This window comes from Cynara cardunculus, assembly GCF_001531365.2.
Source record: "Cynara cardunculus var. scolymus isolate 2C chromosome LG 13, CcrdV1, whole genome shotgun sequence".
Classification (NCBI taxonomy): domain Eukaryota; kingdom Viridiplantae; phylum Streptophyta; class Magnoliopsida; order Asterales; family Asteraceae; genus Cynara; species Cynara cardunculus.
In genome coordinates this window covers 8,065,795-8,087,202 of record NC_037540.1, presented here as the reverse complement: position 1 = coordinate 8,087,202, position 21,408 = coordinate 8,065,795, and the positions used below count along the sequence as shown (strand labels likewise).

The window sequence follows — 21,408 nt, the reverse complement described above, 5'->3', positions numbered from 1 at the left end:
AGTGGAAACACAACTATCTAAAACCTAAGATCAAATGTAACTTAGATCGTATGATGTATATGATCTGATAGCATTTTCAACATAAATAAGATTAAGTATACCTTAAAATCCACATGCTAAAAGCTTTGATAAACTTTAAACGCTTTAAGGGATCGTTTACTAAACACTTAGCCGATAAGTGTTTTACGGGTAAAATTTAATACTATTATTTACTTACCGGACAAGATTTTAATCCATCAAAACGACATTGTATGCAACAATTCACCCGGTAAACGCTTACCATGGTAAGAGTCATCGCCCTCACTTACAAGGGTAAGACTCATGGTCTTTGTCTCGCTCTTACCAGGTAAGATTCTTAGTCCTTACCATATTTATCCGGTAAGATAATGTCACTTGATAAATGCTTACCCAGGTAAGTGTTCGGTAAACAGTCCTTAATTAATGTAACAATGACCGAAGCCAACCCATTCACTTTTTTTGGATCCAATAGATGGTTCCGAGCAATAATTATCTTGGAATAATGGGTATTGCTTAGAAATTATTTACTTTCTTTACGGGTCTATCTTCTTTCTCCTTTTAATCATTTTAGAAAGATTTAAGAACAAAAAAAGGAGAGATGTTTGAGTTTGGCTCCAAAGGCCAAAAGTACCTGGAGGTCCGAGGTTCAAATCCAAGGAGGAATAAAAATCCACTTGTGGCCACGGAGGTTCAAATGCGGTGACTCCGGGCTATCTGCAAAACAGATGGTCGCCCTGGGATTAGTCAGTTCGTATATCGAGTTGGATATCCAGGTTAATAAAAAAAAAGGAGAGATACAAGCATTAGAAACATTTCCATGCATTTGCACTCAATAATATCTAGATGAGGAAGATAGTACCACACCCAATGTTTACTAATTTTACAGCGAGATTCTTCTGGTCCTAGAAAAAAGTGATGGTCCTCGTGGCTACATGCATTAAACCTTATGGATGGGTCTCGTTAGAAATTCTGAAAAWGTGGTGAAATTGGAAGTTTGAARTAYGTGAATAAAATTTACAACSCAAAATAATTTATCGAAATCACTAACTATAGACTRCAAATCATACCAAAAATCGACCAAAATGGAACCAATCGTACCAAAATCGAACAAAATGGGACCAATCCTACCAAATTCTAGCATTTATCCCTAAAACACAAATCGCACAAAATTGGAACCAAAATGTATGTATGCGTGAACGGATCTGGTGGTGTGTGTGCGACTCTGATCTCCGAGCTAGCTAGCATCAAAGGTCGTCCACATATCTGATTTAACAAAAATGCATTTATTTAAATCCACCCTTATGTATGTATAGGGTTGGGTTCCAGTGAGAAAAGAAGTTATGGTGATAAACATAAGAATCTTTAGCTTTTGGATCAATCATAATTGAATGTCAACACTAATGAGGTGCACCGGGATGCACCAGATCAATTCAATTCTAATGCGTAATTCATGGGTGGACATGAGATTAAAAGTGATTAAGAGTTCAGGTATCTTCTTAACCATAATTTTCCTTCCCACAGGATTTTTCGTATATATCTTATTAGAAAACTAGGTTAACCGATTATTACTCAAGCGATCAAGTTTTTAAATAAAACCAAAAAATCAAGTGTGGTATCTTATCTATGATTTTGAAAAGTACGAAACTTAAATGATAACTAATAAGTTAACATATTACTTTTTAGTTTACTAATTAAAAGAAAATATGAAAAACAATTTTATGGGCACTACATATACTTATAGTCTCTACGATAAGCAAGTGGATGGAGTCGGTTTCAATGAGTGTACTGAGTGCTCCCTATATTGTTACTCATCTATGGTGCTGTCTATTCTATTACTCGTCTATAGTCYTGGCTATTCTTTATCGACCTTTCAAGAYGATCTTTCATGCATGATCCATCTCCGAATGCAGTTACAAATTTAATGGGATAAAAACTCCCAACAGAATTGATAGAGAAACGAGTTTGACTTTCTATACGATCATTATAAATTGTCCGAGCAAAAGTCATTTTCGTACATAGGATTTTTGAGGGGGTGTTTGGTTTGATGAAATGGTTTTTGAGGGATTTGCATATTATTGAAGTAATTGGAATTTGAGGGATTTTAATTTGGAAGGATTCTCCTGTATGTTTGGTTGRTAGAATTTGRAATGAGATTAAATTTCATTTTTTATAAATAACTATGTAAACAATTAAATCACTTTTTTATTAATTGATTATAAGAAAACAAATGCTTTTACATATTTTAAAACATTATTACATACAAATCCTGTGAAATACCAATCTCGTAAAATTTCAAAATCTTATGTTTATAAGATTTCAATAAAATCAAGTAAATCTTTCAAACCAAATATGAGATTAGAATGAAATATATTATCCAAACACTACTAGAAAACCGAGCATTTCCGCCGCAGTTTCCGGCGGATTTGATCCGCCGATAATTTTCCGGCGGATTTCCGGCGGCGTTCCGGCGGACGCTAAAAAAGACAACATTTTATTGACTTTCAACAATTTCCGGCGGATTACGTAATTACTCAGTTTAATCTTGAAATTACAACATTTTACCGGCGGATTTCCGGCGGAAAAATAAATAATTTTTTAAAAAAATTTAATATTTCCGGCGGATTTTTTATTTTTTTCTTAAAAAAAGAGTAAACATTTTTCCAGCGAATTTCCGGCGGAAAAATAAATAATTTTTTTAAAAAATTTAACATTTCTGGCGGATTTCCGGCGGATTTTTTAATTTTTTTCTAAAAAAAAGAGTAAACAATTTTCCGACGGTTCCGGCGGATTTTTTAATTTTTTTCTAAAACAATTTTCCGGCGGATTTCCGGCGGAAAAATAAATAATTCTTTTTTTAAAATTTAACATTTCCGGCGGATTTTTTAATTTTTTTTCTTAAAAAAAGAGTAAACATTTTTCCGGCGGAAAAATAAAAAAAAATTAAAAAATTTAACATTTCCGTCGGATTTTTTAATTTTTTTCTAAAAAAAGAGTAAACAATTTTCCGGCGGATTTCCGGCGGAAAAATAAATAATTTTTTAAAAAATTTAATATTTCCGGCGGAAAATTAAATAATTAAAAAAAAAAGGAATAAACATTTTTCCGGCGGATTTTCGGCGGACAAATAAATAATTTTTTTAAAAAACTTTAATATTGCCGGTGGATTTTCCGGCGGAAAATTAAAAAAATTATTTAAAAAAGAAATAAACCATTTTCCGGCGGATTTCTGGCGGAAAAATAAATAATTTTTCTAAAACCATTTACCATTCCTGGCGGATTTCCGGCGGATATTAAATAATTTTTCTAAAAAAAAGAATAAACAATTTTCCGGCGGATTTCCGGCGGATAATTAAATAATTTTTCTAAAAAAATTACCATTTCCGGCGGAAAATTAAATAATTTAAAAAAAAAAAAGAATAAACCATTTTACGGCGGATTTACGGCGGAAAATTAGATAATTTAAAAAAAAAGAATTAACAATTTACCGTATTGGGCTTTAATGAACCGTATTGGGCTTTAATGAACCGTATTGGGATTTAATGGACCGTATTGGGTTTTTAGTGAACCGTATTGGGCTTTGATGGAATCGTATTGGGCTTTGGTGGAATCGTATTGGGCTCTAATGAACCGTATTGGGCTTTCATGAACCGTATTGGGCTTTCATGAACCGTATTGGACTTTAATGGATCGTATTGGGCTTTAATCGACCTTATTGGGTATTAATGGGCCATATGGGCTTTAATGGAAGTATTGGGCGTATTGGACATTAATGGACCGTATTGGGTCATAATGGATCGTATTGCACATTAATGGACCGTATTGGACATTAATGGACCGTATTGGGCCATAATGGATCGTATTGCACATTAATGGACCGTATNCGTATTGGGCCATAATGGATCGTATTGCACATTAATGGACCGTATTGGGTTTTGATAGGCCGATTGGACATTAATGGAGCGTATTGGGCCTTAATGGATCGTATTGAACATTAATGGATCGTATTGGCTTTTAATGGATCGTATTGGGCCTTCATGAACCGTATTGGGCTTTAACGGACCGTATCGGAAATTAATGGAACGTATTGGGCCTTAATGGATCGTTTTGGACATTATTGGACCGTATTTGCTTTAATGGACCGTAATGGGCCATAATGGATCGTATTGGACATTAATGGACCGTATTGGGCCTTAATAAACCGTATTGGACATTAATGGACCGTATTTGCTTTAATGAACCGTATTGGGTTTAACGTACCGTATTTGCTTTAATGGACCGTATTAGGCCTTAATGGATCGTATTGCGTTTTACGATCCATTAATAACAATAATATTAAAAAAATATTTTCATTCATGAAATATATAATAATAATAATAATAATAATAATAATAATAATAATAATAATAATAATAATAATAATAATAGTAATAATTTTAGTGGTAATAATAATATAATATTAAATTTCATAATAATAATAATAATAATTAAAAAAAATTTATTGAAAATTTCAAAAAAAAAAAGCGCTACCGGTTGAATTTCAAAGTTTTTAAAATTTTTAAAAATTCCCGGTGGAATTTTCCGCCGGTAATTCAAAATTTTTAAATTTCTAGAAATAAATTAAAAAAAATTAATTAATTATAGTTTCCGGCGGAAATTTCCGCCGGTAATCCGCCAGTAAACTTTGTGTTGTTGTTTTAAAATTTTATTATTTTCATTTTTAAATCTTAATTAGTAAACCATTGTTAGACATTTTCAATTGTGTGGAATATTTACTGTATATTTGAATTATTGTTGTATGTTTTCTAACGTTGCTTTGTAGAAAATCGATTATGCCGCGTACTCGAATTACCGGTCGAGCTAGTGGCAGTACACCTACCCACGGTACGGGTAAAGGTTCTAGTACTGCTTCGGCACACCCGAAGGAGATTGAGTCTGGTCGTGGTAGTGCTGCTCCGGAGCCGCTTCCACAACAGCGAACAGTTATTGGCATCTGCGACAAAGAGTAAATACATTTACATCTTTTAATTGATAAAAATATATTGTTTGTATTGATGCTAATTCAATTCGTCATTATATAGTTTCAATGACACCAAAGTGATCCGGGGGATCACCAAGATCAACCGGGAGCTGCTTGACGGCCCATGGACCCGTTGGGAAAAAATCCCAAAGGACGTCAGACGCCGAATGTGGGAGCGGTTTCAGGTTTGTGTTATATATTCAACTTATTATAATTTATGTATTGAACCTAGTAATCGCCTAAACTTTTACGTACAGGGCTATTATACTTGGGATCCGGCTTTGGACGACCAGATCTTGGAGATATGGGAGAGAAAGTCGGCCAAGCCGTATAATGATAACATGAATGCCGTGAGGAAGAAAGCTGGGGAAAAAGCAAGGATGAATGGGTATCCTCAGTACGATGAAACGGACCCCAACCGAGATATGAGTGTGTTGAAGAATTTCCCCCCCAGCTGGATATCTTCAGATGTGTGGGTCCAGATGGTCGATCGTTGGAACAGTGATAATTGGAAGGCTGTTTCCGGTGTGGCGCGTGAAAACCGTGATAGCCAAGTTGCGTTACACACCGGTGGATCGATACCATTTTCGGAGCATGGTGGTCGTCTGGTAGAACCTAAGGTCAATTAATTTAGTAGTTTGATTTTTAATATGTTATAATTAACACATGCTTGTATTATTTGACCTTTGTAGACATGAGCAAAAGATGGCGTGTCCCCGACCGTTGTGGAATTGTTTGATTACACGCACAAGAAGAGGTCGAGTGGAGATGCCGCATCTACAAATTCGGGGGGTACGTGACCTCTAAGTGTAGCCAAGTCATGGTAAGTATATCTATCTATTATAATTGGGTTGCCATTTGCTAGGCAAATATTATAATTTGTTAAGTTAGAAATTACGTGTATATATATATATATATATATATATATATATATCATTATTTAGTTTGGGTTGTCATTTGTTGGGCAAACATTATGGTTGTTTAAGTTAGATTTTAAGTATATATCATTATTTAGTTTGGGTTGTCATTTGTTGGGCAAACGTTAGGATTGTTTTGGAAACGTCCCATTTACAGCCGTTATGTTGTCAAAATTGACTTGTAATATTTTCTAAACTATATATAGGATGAGTATTCAACTGGTCTCAGCCAGAGATACGACAATGATCCCTCCACATATCCCTTAGTTGATAAATAGTTGTAGGAGCAAGCGGTTGGGGGAAGCAAGAAATGCCGTTTATTTGGGTTTGGGTACAACTAAGATCCCAATTGTGTCTTGACCAGGAACTACACGGAAGGTGGTTCATCGTATTCAGATAAGCACATATGTGTCTCTTTTCCTTTGATGATGTTTATCGACTTAGTTTATAATTCATATTAAATATTATAACGTTTTATTTATTTTATAGCAAATTCAACCTTAAAGACCCAACATAGAGACTTACAGGAACAAAGTCAGCGCCAACGGATGGCGGAGGAGGAGCGATGGCAGGCAGCGGCGGAGGAGCAGCGTTTGGCGGAGGAGGAGCGATGGCAGGCGGCGGCGGAGGAGCGGCGTTTGGCGGAGGAGGAGCGATGGCAGGCGACGGAGGAGCGATGTTTGGCAGAGGAGGAGCGACAGCGGGCGGAGGCGGAGCGACGACGATAGAGGGAGGAGCAACAGGATAAACAACTTCAAGATATGTCTGCTTTGGTTAGACAGCTCAGTCAATCTCAACATTTCCCCCCGCCACCACCATATTGAATATTGTCTTTTGGTTTGAAACAATTTAGTTTTGTTTATAAGAATTAATTTTTGTTTGGTTGGAATAATTGTAGTTTCACTTTAATGTATAATATTTAATTCTATTTCGCATTTTTAGTTTCATTTTTAATATTGTACAGACTTACAGTTTTTAAATACAGGTTTTAAATAATAATTTTAAAATAAATTTAAAATAAATATTTATATATTTTTTCCGGCGGAGTTATCCGCCGGTAATGTTTTTAATATAAAAATATTTTTTAAAAATAAATTTAGAATTAATATATATATATATATATATATATATATTCCGGCGGAAATGTCCGCCGGTATTTTTTTAAAATTAAATATATATTCTTTTGGAAAAGATTATAATTTTTCCGGCGAGATACTTTTCCGGCGGAATATTCCGCCGGTAAATTAAAAATTTTTTAAAAAAATACTTAACTATTTTGTTAATTTAATCAAGATTTTATAAATAAAAAAAAAAACCGGTGAGGAATTTACGGCGGACGGATTCCGCCGGAAAATGGTAAAATCCTCTGGTTTTTCCGTCGAAAAAACAATTACCGGCGCCACTTTTTCTGGCGGCAATATCCGCCTGAAATCACTGTTTCCAGCGGATTTTCGGCGGATATTTCTGCCGGAAAAAGTGTCCTTTTTGGTAGTGTTATTTACTACTTTCCAGCATTGGAGCAGGTTTAAAGCATATGTAGACTTCCACAAGATTTTTAATTTTTACAATAAGTTGTGTCATGTCATTCTCATTAAATAATAACGAATAAGCAAAAAAAAAAGGGGCTAATAAAGCCATGTTACAACAGAAGTTTTACAAAATATAAATGCAATATTAACCCAATGCTAACCTGTCTCGTGCTGGTTACGTTACAAAATTTGTTCAAACATAAAGTTGAAACATCCCCAAATCTGATACTTAACCAATAGAAATATAACTCACTAAGCCATACCTTTGCTCTTGTCCACCTTTATACCTCGTACTCCTAAGATGCATGCTAATAATCAGCTTTAAAAAGCTCAGTACGTTCATGATTTTCATGCACAAATCATACATGTCCCATAATGCATATAACAATCAAAATACCCAAATAATATGAATAAATGTTTCAAAAACCCTTCTAAATAAATTCAAGATATCGTAAACTATCCCATTGGGTAAAGGTCATATTGTCACTGGCATTCTCGAGTCTTATGGTTCTTCCTTTTCCAATCACCCATCCCTAGGATTTCCAAATATAGGGATATTTTGTTAATTTTATAAAGATAATACTATAAAGTTTTCCAAATATAAAGTTTATATATCATTTTTCAAGACATATGGTTATTTCGGTAAATTTTAGAAAGCAAATACATGAGGTATTGCTAAAAACCAATTTCTTAAGTATAGGGTCATTTTGGTGATCAAACAAGATAAATAATCTAGATTAGGTACTTATTAGCATTTTACAAAATCCAAATAAAATTTGATGAAAGTTTTAGAAAATCATATGGAGAAAATTATATTTTTGGAACTCCAAGGGTTATAATGATATTTACTAAAACTTGTAAATGTCTTGTAATAGAATAAGAAGATTATGTCGTGCTATAAAATACAAATAACGTGTTAGCTTAGTTGGTTAAGGTATTGGTGTTGGTAATTTGAGGTCACAAGTTTGAATCTTATTCTCAGCACCATCGTTCGATCCTCTTTGTTTTTAATGGGTAAATGTACGCGGATCAGATACTTGACCTGCCCGGCCCGACCCGACCCGAACCCTATTGCAACCCACGAAAACAGCAGCCATTGTTGCACATTTTCAAACTTTTTAAGCTTGAGATGACTCGTTTTTTGATCTTTTTTCTTCTTTCTTTTTGCACCAAACCCTTAGTAATATTTTTATCAACACTTTGACATAAATAACACGAATTTTCATCAAGAAATGAGTTCCAAAAATTGATTTAAAGGTAGTTTTTTAAAAATAAAACTTCACAACTTAGAAAACATAAAATCGAACCATATAAACCCGAATATGAGACATGAAGCTACTGGGGTTTGATTAGTTACTTAAAAACGAAGCCATGGACATAAAAATTAAGAGATTTGGTTAAGAATCTTACTCGAAATCGGTGAAAACCCAAGATTTTTTCTTCCAAACTTCAAAATCAGATTTCTCTCTCAAAACTCAAAGATTTTACTAGTTATTTAAATGAAAACGATCCTAAGACAGTTGAAGAAATCGGCCAAATCGCGAGTTTTAGGTTGTGGGGTCGTTTTCTACGAACAAGCATGTACTATTGGCAAGACAGGCCCCTAATATTTGAAAAGGATGACGTTTGGCCCCCTAAACTTTCTGACATTATTTACAACCAGACCCTTTTTGACGTGATAATTTATATTTTTGGTCCAGTAAAATAAAAAACCAATTTTATTTTATTTTCCCTTTTTGCCTTTCCTTTCATTATTATTTTTTTATTTAAGATTTCTACAATTAGTTCCTTTAGTTAATTGCATAAATATTTTAACACTTCAAATGAATTTAATAATCAACGATCCGGGGTTGTAGCATAGTTGACGTTGAAATGTAAAGGATCTACTGCTGGATACATACCTTTGGTTGATAATCCTCTTGATAGAAAAAACATGTAAAGGTTCGTGTAATATTATTTATATATTTAAAATTTTGGATTTTACATAAGTTTTGATATTTTGTGATTACAAGATATGATAAAAAAAGAAAAAGTCGAATTTAAACTCCGTTGACAATAAGTATTTATACATGATTGATAATTACGTTAAATTTTAACTATTTCAAGATTTTTCTTTTAACATTAATATCTTAATTCAATAAAAGATTTTATTTTTTTATTGATAATAATATATAAAGCAAAGCTAAACCTCAAATTTAATGAAAGACTATATTTCATATTTTTAGTTTTTCCTTATTTTTGGTGTATTTTTAAATGATTTCATCACATTAATCTTAAAACACCGAAACTCAAATCTTAGTTCATGTTTTGACTTCTTTTAATTAATCTCACCTTGAGACCATGCTTCATCTGAAGCACCATAGAAGCGGCTGGAAGTACGCGATGACCTTCCACCACCTCAATATGATAATGGTAAATGAGCGCAGTAGCCACGATCTTCATCTGAGATAAAGCCATGTTCTTACCCACACATGTTCTTGGACCAGCATTAAATGTTGCGAATTTGTAAGTTGCCTCATGTTTGATTCCTCCACTCTTCGTAATCCACCTTTCGGGCTTAAACTCCATACAGTCCTCACCCCATACTGATTTCATCCTTCCCATGGAATACATACAAAGAATGATTCTGGTGTTTTGATCCACTTKGTGGCCACTTGGAAGGATGTCTGGTTGTAATGGAGATTTGTGGTTAAATGGAACAGGAGGAAAAAGCCTTAAAGATTCACATAATGCTCCTTGAAGGTAAACCATGTCATTTAACTCTTCTGCTTTCCATCTCTCACCCACTTTTACCTCCAAATGTTTGTGAATCTCTTCCAGAATCTTATCTTCCACGCTTGGGTTTTCCGCAAGCATATAAAAGAACCAACASAGAGCRCTGCTCGTGGTCTCTTTTCCTGCACCCAACATATTAAATAAAGTGTCTCTTAAGAAYTTTGTTCGAWCMMAACAAGTGYCAATCTCATGAATTTCAAGCTCTCTCATGAGAGCCGTGTAAAATATGAACTTTCCCTCTTGGTGAGAAGAGTTGATGTTGTTGTACGCATTTTGGTTTTGAGCTAAGCATTTATATATGAATTGATCAAGAGTTTTCCATGCATCAATCAACTTCTTCTCTTTCCCTACTCTTAGAAGTTGTAGCAATYTCCAAAGGTATGRAGGCGTAAAATGCCTATGGAAGATAGCTTCTTCAGCATCTGTCAAGGCCTCGAGGCACGGGATGTTAGGAAAATCAAGAGACAAGCTTTCGAGGTCGTTATCAAAGAATACCTTGCATATGGTATCAAAAGAGAACCTTTGAAATATWTCTTGCAAATCCACCTCAGTGCCATGTTCACAGATGGATTCAAGTATGGGTAGAAGCCCGTTTTCCACTTTGTTCCAGGTAGTCGTTTCCAACAAACTCTGAAATCCTGCATGCTTGAGTACAGACATGGCGATCTTTCGCTGGATCTCCCATAACTTGCCGTCAGAATTGAGGATTCCATCTCCCAGGATAGCAAAAATCTTAAGGAACTTGTCACCTTTAGGATAATTGCTGAAGTTTTTGCTTAGAATGTGGTGCATATCTGCAGGATCGGCCGTAAGGAGCATGTCCATGTTGGCGAAGCAAGGGCCTCGAACCATGAGTGTACCACCATTTTCTATCATCCCTTCGGTGACGCAATCATGGAGTCGAAGGATGTTTCTAAGAACACCGGGTATCATGCCAACAACTGGCCAATTCGTAAAGATCAAAGTTGTTTGGTTTTGATGTCGTCTAGATATAAATAATAAAAACGATACGGAAATGAACATTAAGGAGATAATGAGGGAGTATTCAAGGAAAGCCATGGGAGAAGATGGTAGGAAAGAGATGAGTTTATGTTTGATAGAGTGCATGGTCGTTGGTCCTTTAAATACCATACGAACTTAATTTCTGGGTACAACCATAACGTGATATGCATGATGGTTCGTACCAAGTGGCGGAGATTAATCTGTTTCTTTTTATAATTCTTAAGAGTCCTCGCAGTACAAAATAAAGAGTATCGATGGATAAAACCGTCACTAACCATTGCTACATGTGGGATCCGCCGGTTTAATGCCGTCCGGAAAATGCACTGTGGGAAAAGCATCACCGACGGATTACTAGCAGATAGCATTTTAGACAGACTTACCGACGGACTTAATCACTGGCTGATTAATTACTGACAACTATCATTCCGACAGATTACAGACGCCCTAGTTTTCACACGGATTACCGACGGATATTAAAATAATAATAATAAATAAATACATTTTCCCACGGAAATTTCGTCGGTAATTAGTCGGAAATTTATTTAATTTAAAAAAATAATAATTTGAAAACCTAATTTCCTGTATAATAAACCTGCCTAAAATAAATTGTAAAATTAAAACGAATTATTTTTACAATAAAATCGTAAATTATATTACAAAAGATAGTATCCCAAAGAAGAACAGTAAACTATAGTACAAATGTATAATATCCTTAGACTGGAAGGAGGGGGAGGGTTTATGGCATGGTAATGCGCCATGAAAGCTTCGAACTGTTTCGTCAAATCCTTTTGCCAACGTAACTCCTCTGCCTGTTGAGTTATATAATTTGCTTGCTACTCCTGTGAGCGCTCCAATTCCTCCCTCTTTCTCTATTCTTTCTCCATTTGTTGCCTGTAGACCGCCAGTTTATCTTTCAACGCATCTACCTGAAATTATTCAACAATTGGCAAACATAGAATAAAGTTAGGTGATAAAGATTAAAAACAATATTTGTACAAATCGTGCAAATCACCCTCATTCGTCGATTTTTATTGTTTAATCTTATGAAATTTTTTCATGAAATTGTTTCATATAATACTTTGTTTTGATAAAGTTGTTTCATATATGGTTATGAAATTATTTTATATGATACTTATGAAATTTTAATGAAATTGTTTCATTTATTTCTCTAAAATTAATATAATGACGATGATAATAACCATGATTAACACCCTTCACAATAAAAATGATTAATCAACCTCTCATAATTTCAAAAAATGAACAAAATGAAAAATTATGATTGGTTGAATAAGGTTTGTACAATTTGTACAAATAACATGGTTTGCAAAGTAAATCTTCTCTCTCTCTCCTATATATATAGATAGATATATGTTACCACTATATGAAACCTATCTTCTCATCGCGAGCACTACACGAGGTCCTGCTGCAACTGCAACTGCAACTGCAACTGCAACTGGCGCCCGTCATAGCAACCTAGGGATCCTGACCGGTCCTGAATCCGTAAATGCGGCCCTTGCACTAGCATCCGATACTACGCCCCACAACTCTGAGTCGTCGGGAGAAATGGTGCTCGGATCTAACCCGCTGCATTTCTCCTCTTTAAGCTGCGGAAACGTCGCAATACGGTTTAAAACCCTAAGATATGTTTTTCAAAATTTCGCCAACATAGTGGTCATAAAATGAATATTTCCAAATTAAATGAGGCCTAATATTTGCTTAACAAACCATTAGGCCTTGGCCTAGTGGCCTCCTCCTTCCGTAAATGCCTTGCCTTGGGCGTGCCCACCCGGGTTCGATTCCAGGGGAGGACAGGTTGTCTTTTCCGATATTTGCTTATGAGGTATAGCAAGTAGGGTTCACAAAATGTGGACCACGGGGCCATGAGGTCCCCGCCATTAAACCTTAATATTTGCTTAACAAGTGGAAACACAACTATCTAAAACCTAAGATCAAATGTAACTTAGATCGTATGATGTATATGATCTGATAGCATTTTCAACATAAATAAGATTAAATATAACTTAAAATCCACATGCTAAAAGCTTTAATAAACTTTAAACACTTTAAGAGATCGTTTACCAAACACTTACCCAATAAGTGTTTATCGGTAAAATTTAACATTATTATTTACTTACCGGACAAGATTTTAATCCATCAAAACGACATTGTATGCAACAATTCACCCGGTAAGCGCTTACCATGGTAAGAATCGTCGCCCTCACTTACCGGGTAAGACTCATAGTTTTTGTCTCGCTCTTACCGGGTAAGATTCTTAGTCCTTACCATATTTATCCGGTAAGGTAATCTCACTTGGTAAATGCTTACCCAGACCAGTGTTCGGTAAACGGCCCTTAATGTAACAATGACTGAAGCCAACCCATTCACTTTTTTTGGATCCAATAGATGGTTCCGAGCAATAATTATCTTGGAATAATGGGTATTGCTTAGAAATTATTTACTTTCTTTACGGGTCTATCTTCTTTCTCCTTTTAATCATTTTAGAAAGATTTAAGAACAAAAAAAGGAGAGATGTTTGAGTTTGGCTCCAAAGGCCAAAAGTACCTGGAGGTCCGAGGTTCAAATCCAAGGAGGAATAAAAATCCACTTGTGGCCACGGAGGTTTAAATGCGGTAACTCCGGGCTATCTGCAAAGCAGATGGTCGCCCTGGGATTAGTCAGTTCGCATAACGGGTTGGATATCCAGGTTAATAAAAAAATGGGAGAGATACAAGCATTAGAAACATTTCCATGCATGTGCACTCAATAATATCTAGATGAGGAAGATAGTACCACACCCAATGTTTACTAATTTTACAGCCAGATTCTTCTGGTCCTAGAAAAAAGTGATGGTCCTCGTGGCTACATGCATTAAACCTTATGGATGGGTCTCGTTAGAAATTCTGAAAATGTGGTGAAATTGTGTTAGAACTTGTTTAGATTAATCTAAGGCTCTTCAATTAGTTCGGAATAGTTGCTCGAGTAACCTGCATGTGTTGGTACGGAATAGTTGCTCGCATGACTCGATTGTCGATGGAAGTGCATGACATATATATATATATATATATATATATATATGATAAAAAGTGCATCACATCTTGACAGAGCTTATTGTGGAAAGCATCGATGAAAGTAGTGTTTTTACACCTGAGAACTATATATCAGCTTGAGTGTGAGACCATAATTGGAAGTTTGAAATACGTGAACAAAATTTACTACCCAAAACAATTTGTTGAAATCACTAACTATAGACTGCAAATCGTACCAGAAATCGACTAAAATGGAACCAGTCGTACCAAATTCTAGCATTTATCCCTAAAACACAAATCGAACCAAAATACAAAATGGAACCAAAATGTATGTATGCGTGAGCGGATCTGGTGGTGTGTGTGCGACTCCGATCTCCGAGCTAGCTAGCGTCAAAGGTCGTCCACATATCTGATTTAAAAAAAATGCATTTATTTAAATCCACCACTATGTATGTATAGGGTTGGGTTCCGATGAGAAAAGAAGTCATGGTGATAAACATAAGAAAAGATCTTTAGTTTTTGGATCAATCCTAATTGAACGTCAACACTAATGAGGTGCATCGAGATGAACCAGATCAATTCACTTCTAAAGCGTAATTCATGAATAGACTTGAGATTAAAAGTGATTAAGGGTTTAGGTATTTTCTTAACCATAACTTTCCTTTTCACATGATTTTTCGTGTAACAAAAACTTATTTTATTTTAAAAAATGCTTATTAGAAAACCAGGTTAACCGATTATTGCTCAAGTGATCAAGTTTTTAAATAAAAACACAAAATGAAGTGTGGTATCTTATCTATCGTTTTGAAAAATACGAAACTTAAATGATAACTGGTAAGTTAACACATTACTTTTTAGTTTACAAATTAAAAGAAAATATGAAAAATAATTTTATGGGCACTGTGTACTTACAATCTCTACGATAAGCAAGTGGATGGAGTCGGTTTCAATGAGCGTACTGAGTGCTCCCTATATTGTTGCTCATCTATAGTGTTGTCTATACTATTACTCGTCTATAGTCCTGGCTATTCTTTATCGACCTTTCAAGACGATCTTTCATGCATGATCCATCTTCGAATGCAGTTACAAATTTAATGGGATAAAAACTCCCAACATAATTGATAGAGAAACGAGTTTGACTTTCTATACGATCATTATAAATTGTCCAAGCAAAAGTCATTTTCGTACCGAGGATTTTTGAGGGGGTGTTTGTTTTGATGAAATGGTTTTGAGGGATTTGCATATTATTGAAGTATTTGGAATTTGAGGGATCTAAATTTGGAAGGATTCTCCCGTGTGTTTGGTTGGTAGAATTTGGAATGAGATTAAATTTCATTTTTTATAAATAACTATGTAAACAATTAAATCACTTTTTTATTAATTGATTATAACAAAACAAATGCTTTTACATATTTTAAAACATTATTACATACAAATCCTGTGAAATACCAATCTCCTAAAATTTCAAAATCTTATGTTTATAAGATTTCAATAAAATCCAGTAAATCTTTCAAACCAAATATGAGATTAGAATGAAATATATTATCCAAATCCTTCTAAATCTAATTCAATTCTACAAACCAAACGGAGTCTAAGAGAACTAATTAACTTTCATTTTTATTATCGAGAAAACTATCGCTTTATTTTCAGGGTAGCTAGATGTCACATTTAAAAACATTTCATCTTCTATACACCATATCACTGCTAGAAAACTGGGTATTTCCAGCGGAAAAGATCCGCCAGAAAATTAACGGCAGACAACAAAAAAAAGTCAACTTTCATTGACTTCTGCCGGTAAAATTATTCCGACAATATTTCTGGCGGATTTTCCAAAATATTTTTTTTTAAAAATTATTAACTCTAATTGCAATAATTTACCGGCGGATTTTCGATTATTTTTTTAAGATTAACTTTCGTCAGAAAATAATTAAAAATTAAAATTTATTATTTTATATTTCTGGCGGATACAATGGCTGCCGGTAATTTAAAATAATAAATTATTCTAAGGTTTAAAAAAAAGTTACAAAATTTACTCGTAATTTTTTTTAAACCGTATATAGGATGACTATTCAACGGGTCTCACCTAAATATACGACAATGATTCCTCCACATATCCCTTAGTTGATACACAGTTGTGGGAGTAGGTGGTTGGAGGAAGCAAGAAATGTTGTTTATTTGGGTTTGGGTACAACCAGGATCCCAACTGGGTTTTGACCGGGAACTACACACAAAGTGGTCCATCGTCTTTAGAGAGTCAGGTATGTGTCTCTTTTCCCTTGATGATGTTTATCGATTTAATTTATAATTCATATTAAATATTATAATAATTTCTTTATTTTATAGGAAATTGAAGCCTTAAAGACCGAGCTTAAAGATTTACAGGAAGAAAATCAGCGTCGACGGACGGAGGAGGATGAGCTACAACAGGCGGTGGAGGAGCGATGGCGGGCGGAGGAGGAGCGACATTGGGTGGAGGACAAACAACGGCGGGAGAAGGACGAGCGACAAGATAAACAACTTGAAGATATTGATGTTTTGGTCAGACAACTCAGTCAATCTCAGCATTTCCCCCCGCTAATGTATTGAATACCGTCTAGTTGTTTGGAACAATTTGGTTTTTATTTGAAACAAATGTGTTCTACTTTAAATTGGTTGGAATAATTGCTGTTTAATTTAATGTATGATATTTAGCGGCAATTCATCTTTTTAGCTTTTTTTATTATTTACAGATTTACATGTTTTAAATATTTACTGGAAAAATATTTTAAAATTAATAATTTTATAAATTTAAAAAAAATAATTATTTTAAAAATAAAATCATTTTCCGGCGGATAAATTTACCGGCAGATTTCGAGGGGAAATATTCATCGGTAATTTAATTCAATTTTTTTTTAAAAAAACTTAAATATTTTCTTAATTTAATCATGATTTTTTAAATAAATCGGGGGAAAATTTCTGGCAGTCATGTTCCACCGAAAAACGGGCGCCACATTTTTAGGCCGCCGGAAATGTGGACTTGTTTGGTAGTGCATGGTATAGAGTCAGACGTTCCATGGTAGAGGAATATAAAATACTAAAAATGTGAATGTCTTTTGTAATAAAATGATCTGTATCCGTGAAATATAATGAATGAAAATTTTTACAGTAAATTGAAAAAAAAATATCAATATAATTGTTCCTGGAGAAATACAATTAATATTTTGTAGTATTTCTTAGTTATTATAATTAATTATCTGTAACCGATTAATATTTTGTAGTACTTTTTAGTTGTAAGTGTGATAAATGCAACAATCAAACAAAAAGAGAAAATAGACGACTGATATTGAGAAGCAAGAGGTAACGTGAGTACGATAACAAAAGATTTCTCTCTCCCTTGTGTTTCTAGAAGTTATATTTGAAAGCTCATTTTAAGACGTCAAGAGTTAAGCGCCAATCCTAGTTATTTGGGTTCGATTCTATGCATTCAAACAATTGTTGTTACTAGGTTTATTAGAGTTCTTGTCTGACAGTCGTAACTTATCAGAATTAATCTGGACATAACTGAAACACCCCTTTGATAATTGTTGGTAATCATAGGTGAAACACAAACCTATAAACCTATGAGGCCGAACCTAATCTTTGTACAAATGCATCACGTAAATGTACTTCCATGTGTTGTATGTGTCAAAATGTAACTAAGTTTTATTTAGTTCCTATTTAATGTAGCAAAGATTTTTTTCTCAGTTGTTGTAACAATTTTTTCTTATTTTGTTCCTGATATGACTGTAATCTACTGATTTTGTAATATTTGATTTGTGACGTGGATACCCACTTACGAAAGGGTTACGGCGAATTGAAGGTGGCGATAGACTCTACATCAACATCAACGCCATCAAAGTTACAAATTAAACAAGTTAATCATAAAAAATAGTAAGAAGATACAATATCAAACTAACATATAAAAAATCAAACAAAACAAAAATATTAAAACTTAAAAAATGGCTTATCAAAGTGTAACCCATCGAACTTTTGCAGCTTTAAACTCCTAGTTTCTCCTTACAAAAATGAAGAGTATCAGCGAACTTCCTTTTGTTGATCCGTTGCTAAAGGAGTCTTCCGTCGATCAAAAGCTCGTAGGTAATGCTATAAGCGACGGAATTCAGCAACAGATCAATGAGAAATCTTTCAGCGACGGATCAGCAAGAGAATCTTTCAACGATGGATTTTTTAATTGTTGATACTTTATTTTCTAGTAGTGTCTCCATTATTTTTAGATTTCTGTTTTAGAGCTCAATGTCATTCGACTTGTGGTCTTATTCATAATCTACATGTTGGAATGACCAAGTCCATCATTGAATTCATATTTGAAAAAATTATACTTTATTATCATTATTTAATTTTTAATTTTTAATATTATTATTTATTATCTTCAACATCATTATTACTCTCTTGTTATTGTTACCATTAATGTTGTCATTATCATTATCATTATTCATTTTCATTATCATTATCCATTTTTTATATCATTATCATTATCATTATTATTATTCATTTTCATATCATTATCAGTATTACTATTTTGTTACTATTAATGTTGTTATTATCATTATCATTATCATTATCATTATCATTATCCATTTTCATATATTTGTCCCCCAAGGAACTCAAGAAAATCAAAAAGGAATTAAATGAAGGGTAAATTGGACGATTGCCATTATTTGCTTTCCAATTCCAAAGATATATACAAATTAAGGGATTGTTTATTCAAATGCTTATTCGATAAGTGTTTACCGATACGAGTCAACACTATTATTATTTTTTATGCATAAGATTTTAGTACATCAAACGTATCGAATGCAACAATTTATTAGGTAAGCGCTTACCTAGTAAAAATCATAGAAAATCAAAAAGGAATTAAATGAAGGGTAAATTGGACAATTGCCATTTTTTGCTTTCCAATTCCAAAAATATATACAAATTTATTACTCAAATTCTTATTCGGTAAGTGTTTATCGATACGAGTCAACACTAATATTATTTTTTATGTGTAAGATTTTAGTACATCAAAACGTATTGAATGCAACAATTTATTGGGTAAGCGCTTACCTGAATAAAAATCATCATCTTCACTTGTAGGGTAAGACTCTCCATCCTTCTCATCGCTTTTACCAATTAAGTGTTTAATAAACAGCCACTGTAATCACAAAAGAAGTTAAATTGCAATTACATTCCATACCAGCCAAACATATGGGTTGACCACATTCCATCCATTCCAATGCTCTCCGATTCCGATTCTGATTCCTTTAACAACCAATCATGTGTTCAAAGTTGGTAGCATTGCTTTTGTTCCTAAAATGGAGCCAAATTTCAAGTCAAATCATTAATCACCAACCAAGTAATTCCACAAAATTATCATGTGATCCAACATTTATAGTAAAATTTAACTCAACCCTTGTCCCAAAGGTCTGGGAGCAGTCACATGATCGACGAGAGTACCATCCATAACTGATCAAACACATGAATTTTACTTGTTGGATTCACAATCTGTATGGGTTCTAGCAGACAAGAAAGTTCACAGCCTTCCTCGTTTAGTAACAGAACATATAATATTATGGGTGTTTCGATTGCTTGGATGACTGAAAGTCGTGATTCACTTTCAAATTGAAATATTTCGATGGTACAATCGAAACTTCAATCGGATAAAATTCAGCAATTCGAACAGAGAATCGATGTTATGAATCTATCTGTACCCTCGAAAATCAAATGACCAATACGGAAAAAAAAAAAAATCGAAAACTATCAAATGGCAGTTTCAGAACCACCAAACCGGGTTTAAAAAACAGGGCCAAAAACCGGGTTCAAAATCACAAATTCGGATTTTCGTGCATTTTCGACCCCAGCCCGGGGCTCTGCCCCTTGGACCCCGCTACAAGGGGCGCTGCCCCCGGACCCCCGTCGTTTAGGGCTTCGCCCCTAAATAACGGTATACTTTAGATCGAAATAAACTCAAACAAGTGTGCAATCCACACCACCCTTACTTATTCAATATTTATCAAGATTACATTGGTCAACAAATTAATCTCATTACATTTAATTGATATTGGTGATACAAATCACCAACATGAATGTCAGTATACCCATTGCTTGTTTGCACACGTTCACATGTAAGTACGAGGTCAGTTAATCTAATCATATTCCACGACTTATCAGCAAAAATTTGCTTCTCTCCACATTTCAAACCATATGTAGACTTCCAAAAGGTTTTTAATTTTTACAATGAGTTGTGTCATGCCATTCTCATTAAATGATAACGAATAACCAAAAAAATACCGGCTAATAAAGCCATGTTACAATGAAAGTCTTACAAAATATAAATGTAATATTAACCTAACGCTAACCTGTCTCATGCCGGTTACGTTACAAAATCTGTTCAACATAAAGTCTAAACATCCCCAAATCTGATACTTAACCAACAGAAATATAACTCACTAAGCAGGGCCGGCCCTGGGCCTAGGCCAAAGGGGCGACGGCCCAGGGCATCAAAAGTGGAGAGGGCATCAAGATTTTTTAAGCCCAATGCATGTACTAGGTTCAGTTTGGGCCAAAAAAAATTTATTACCGTTAGCMTTTAGAGTCCATTCCACATTTCACAGTTTCACTTACCGAGTTACCGGCCCAGGCTCCTCATATCCATCATCGAATTTCATGATTCATCCTCAATCGCTATCGCTCGCTCTCGCCTCTCGCTCCCGCCCTCGCTCTCGCTCTCGCTCGACGCTCTCTCTCTCTGCCTCACTCAGCCTCAGTCGCCGGTCGCTCAAGAGTCAAGCCCATCTCGCCGACTGCCGTTGCCCATCTGCCGTCCGTCTGCCGGTCTGAGAACTGCGACTATCGCTCTCGCCTCTCGCTCTCGGCCTTGACTCTTGAGCCCTTGACAATTGTGAGGTAAGGGACTTAGGGTTATTTTATAAGTTTCTAATTATTGTGTGATTGCAAAACCTAATAATGGAGCTGTGAAATTGGTACTTTGTGGTTTGTCATTTATGTTTCATTTGTTAATCATAGGGCTGTTTAGAAGAGGGTTAGTATTAGTATAGGGCAATTTGTTTTAGGGCTGTTAGTATTAGTATAGAAGCTGTGAAATT

At 34.6% G+C, this 21,408-nt stretch overlaps 1 protein-coding gene across 1 annotated transcript; it reads right to left on the bottom strand.

Annotated features, from left to right (window-relative positions):
* Positions 1-9,776: 9,776 nt before the first annotated feature.
* On the bottom strand, positions 9,777-11,315 carry LOC112526145 (alkane hydroxylase MAH1-like). Its single transcript, XM_025136541.1, has one exon. It carries the CDS (start codon positions 11,313-11,315, stop codon positions 9,777-9,779), a length of 1,539 nt encoding a protein of 512 aa, XP_024992309.1.
* Between the last annotated feature and the right edge of the window lie 10,093 nt (positions 11,316-21,408).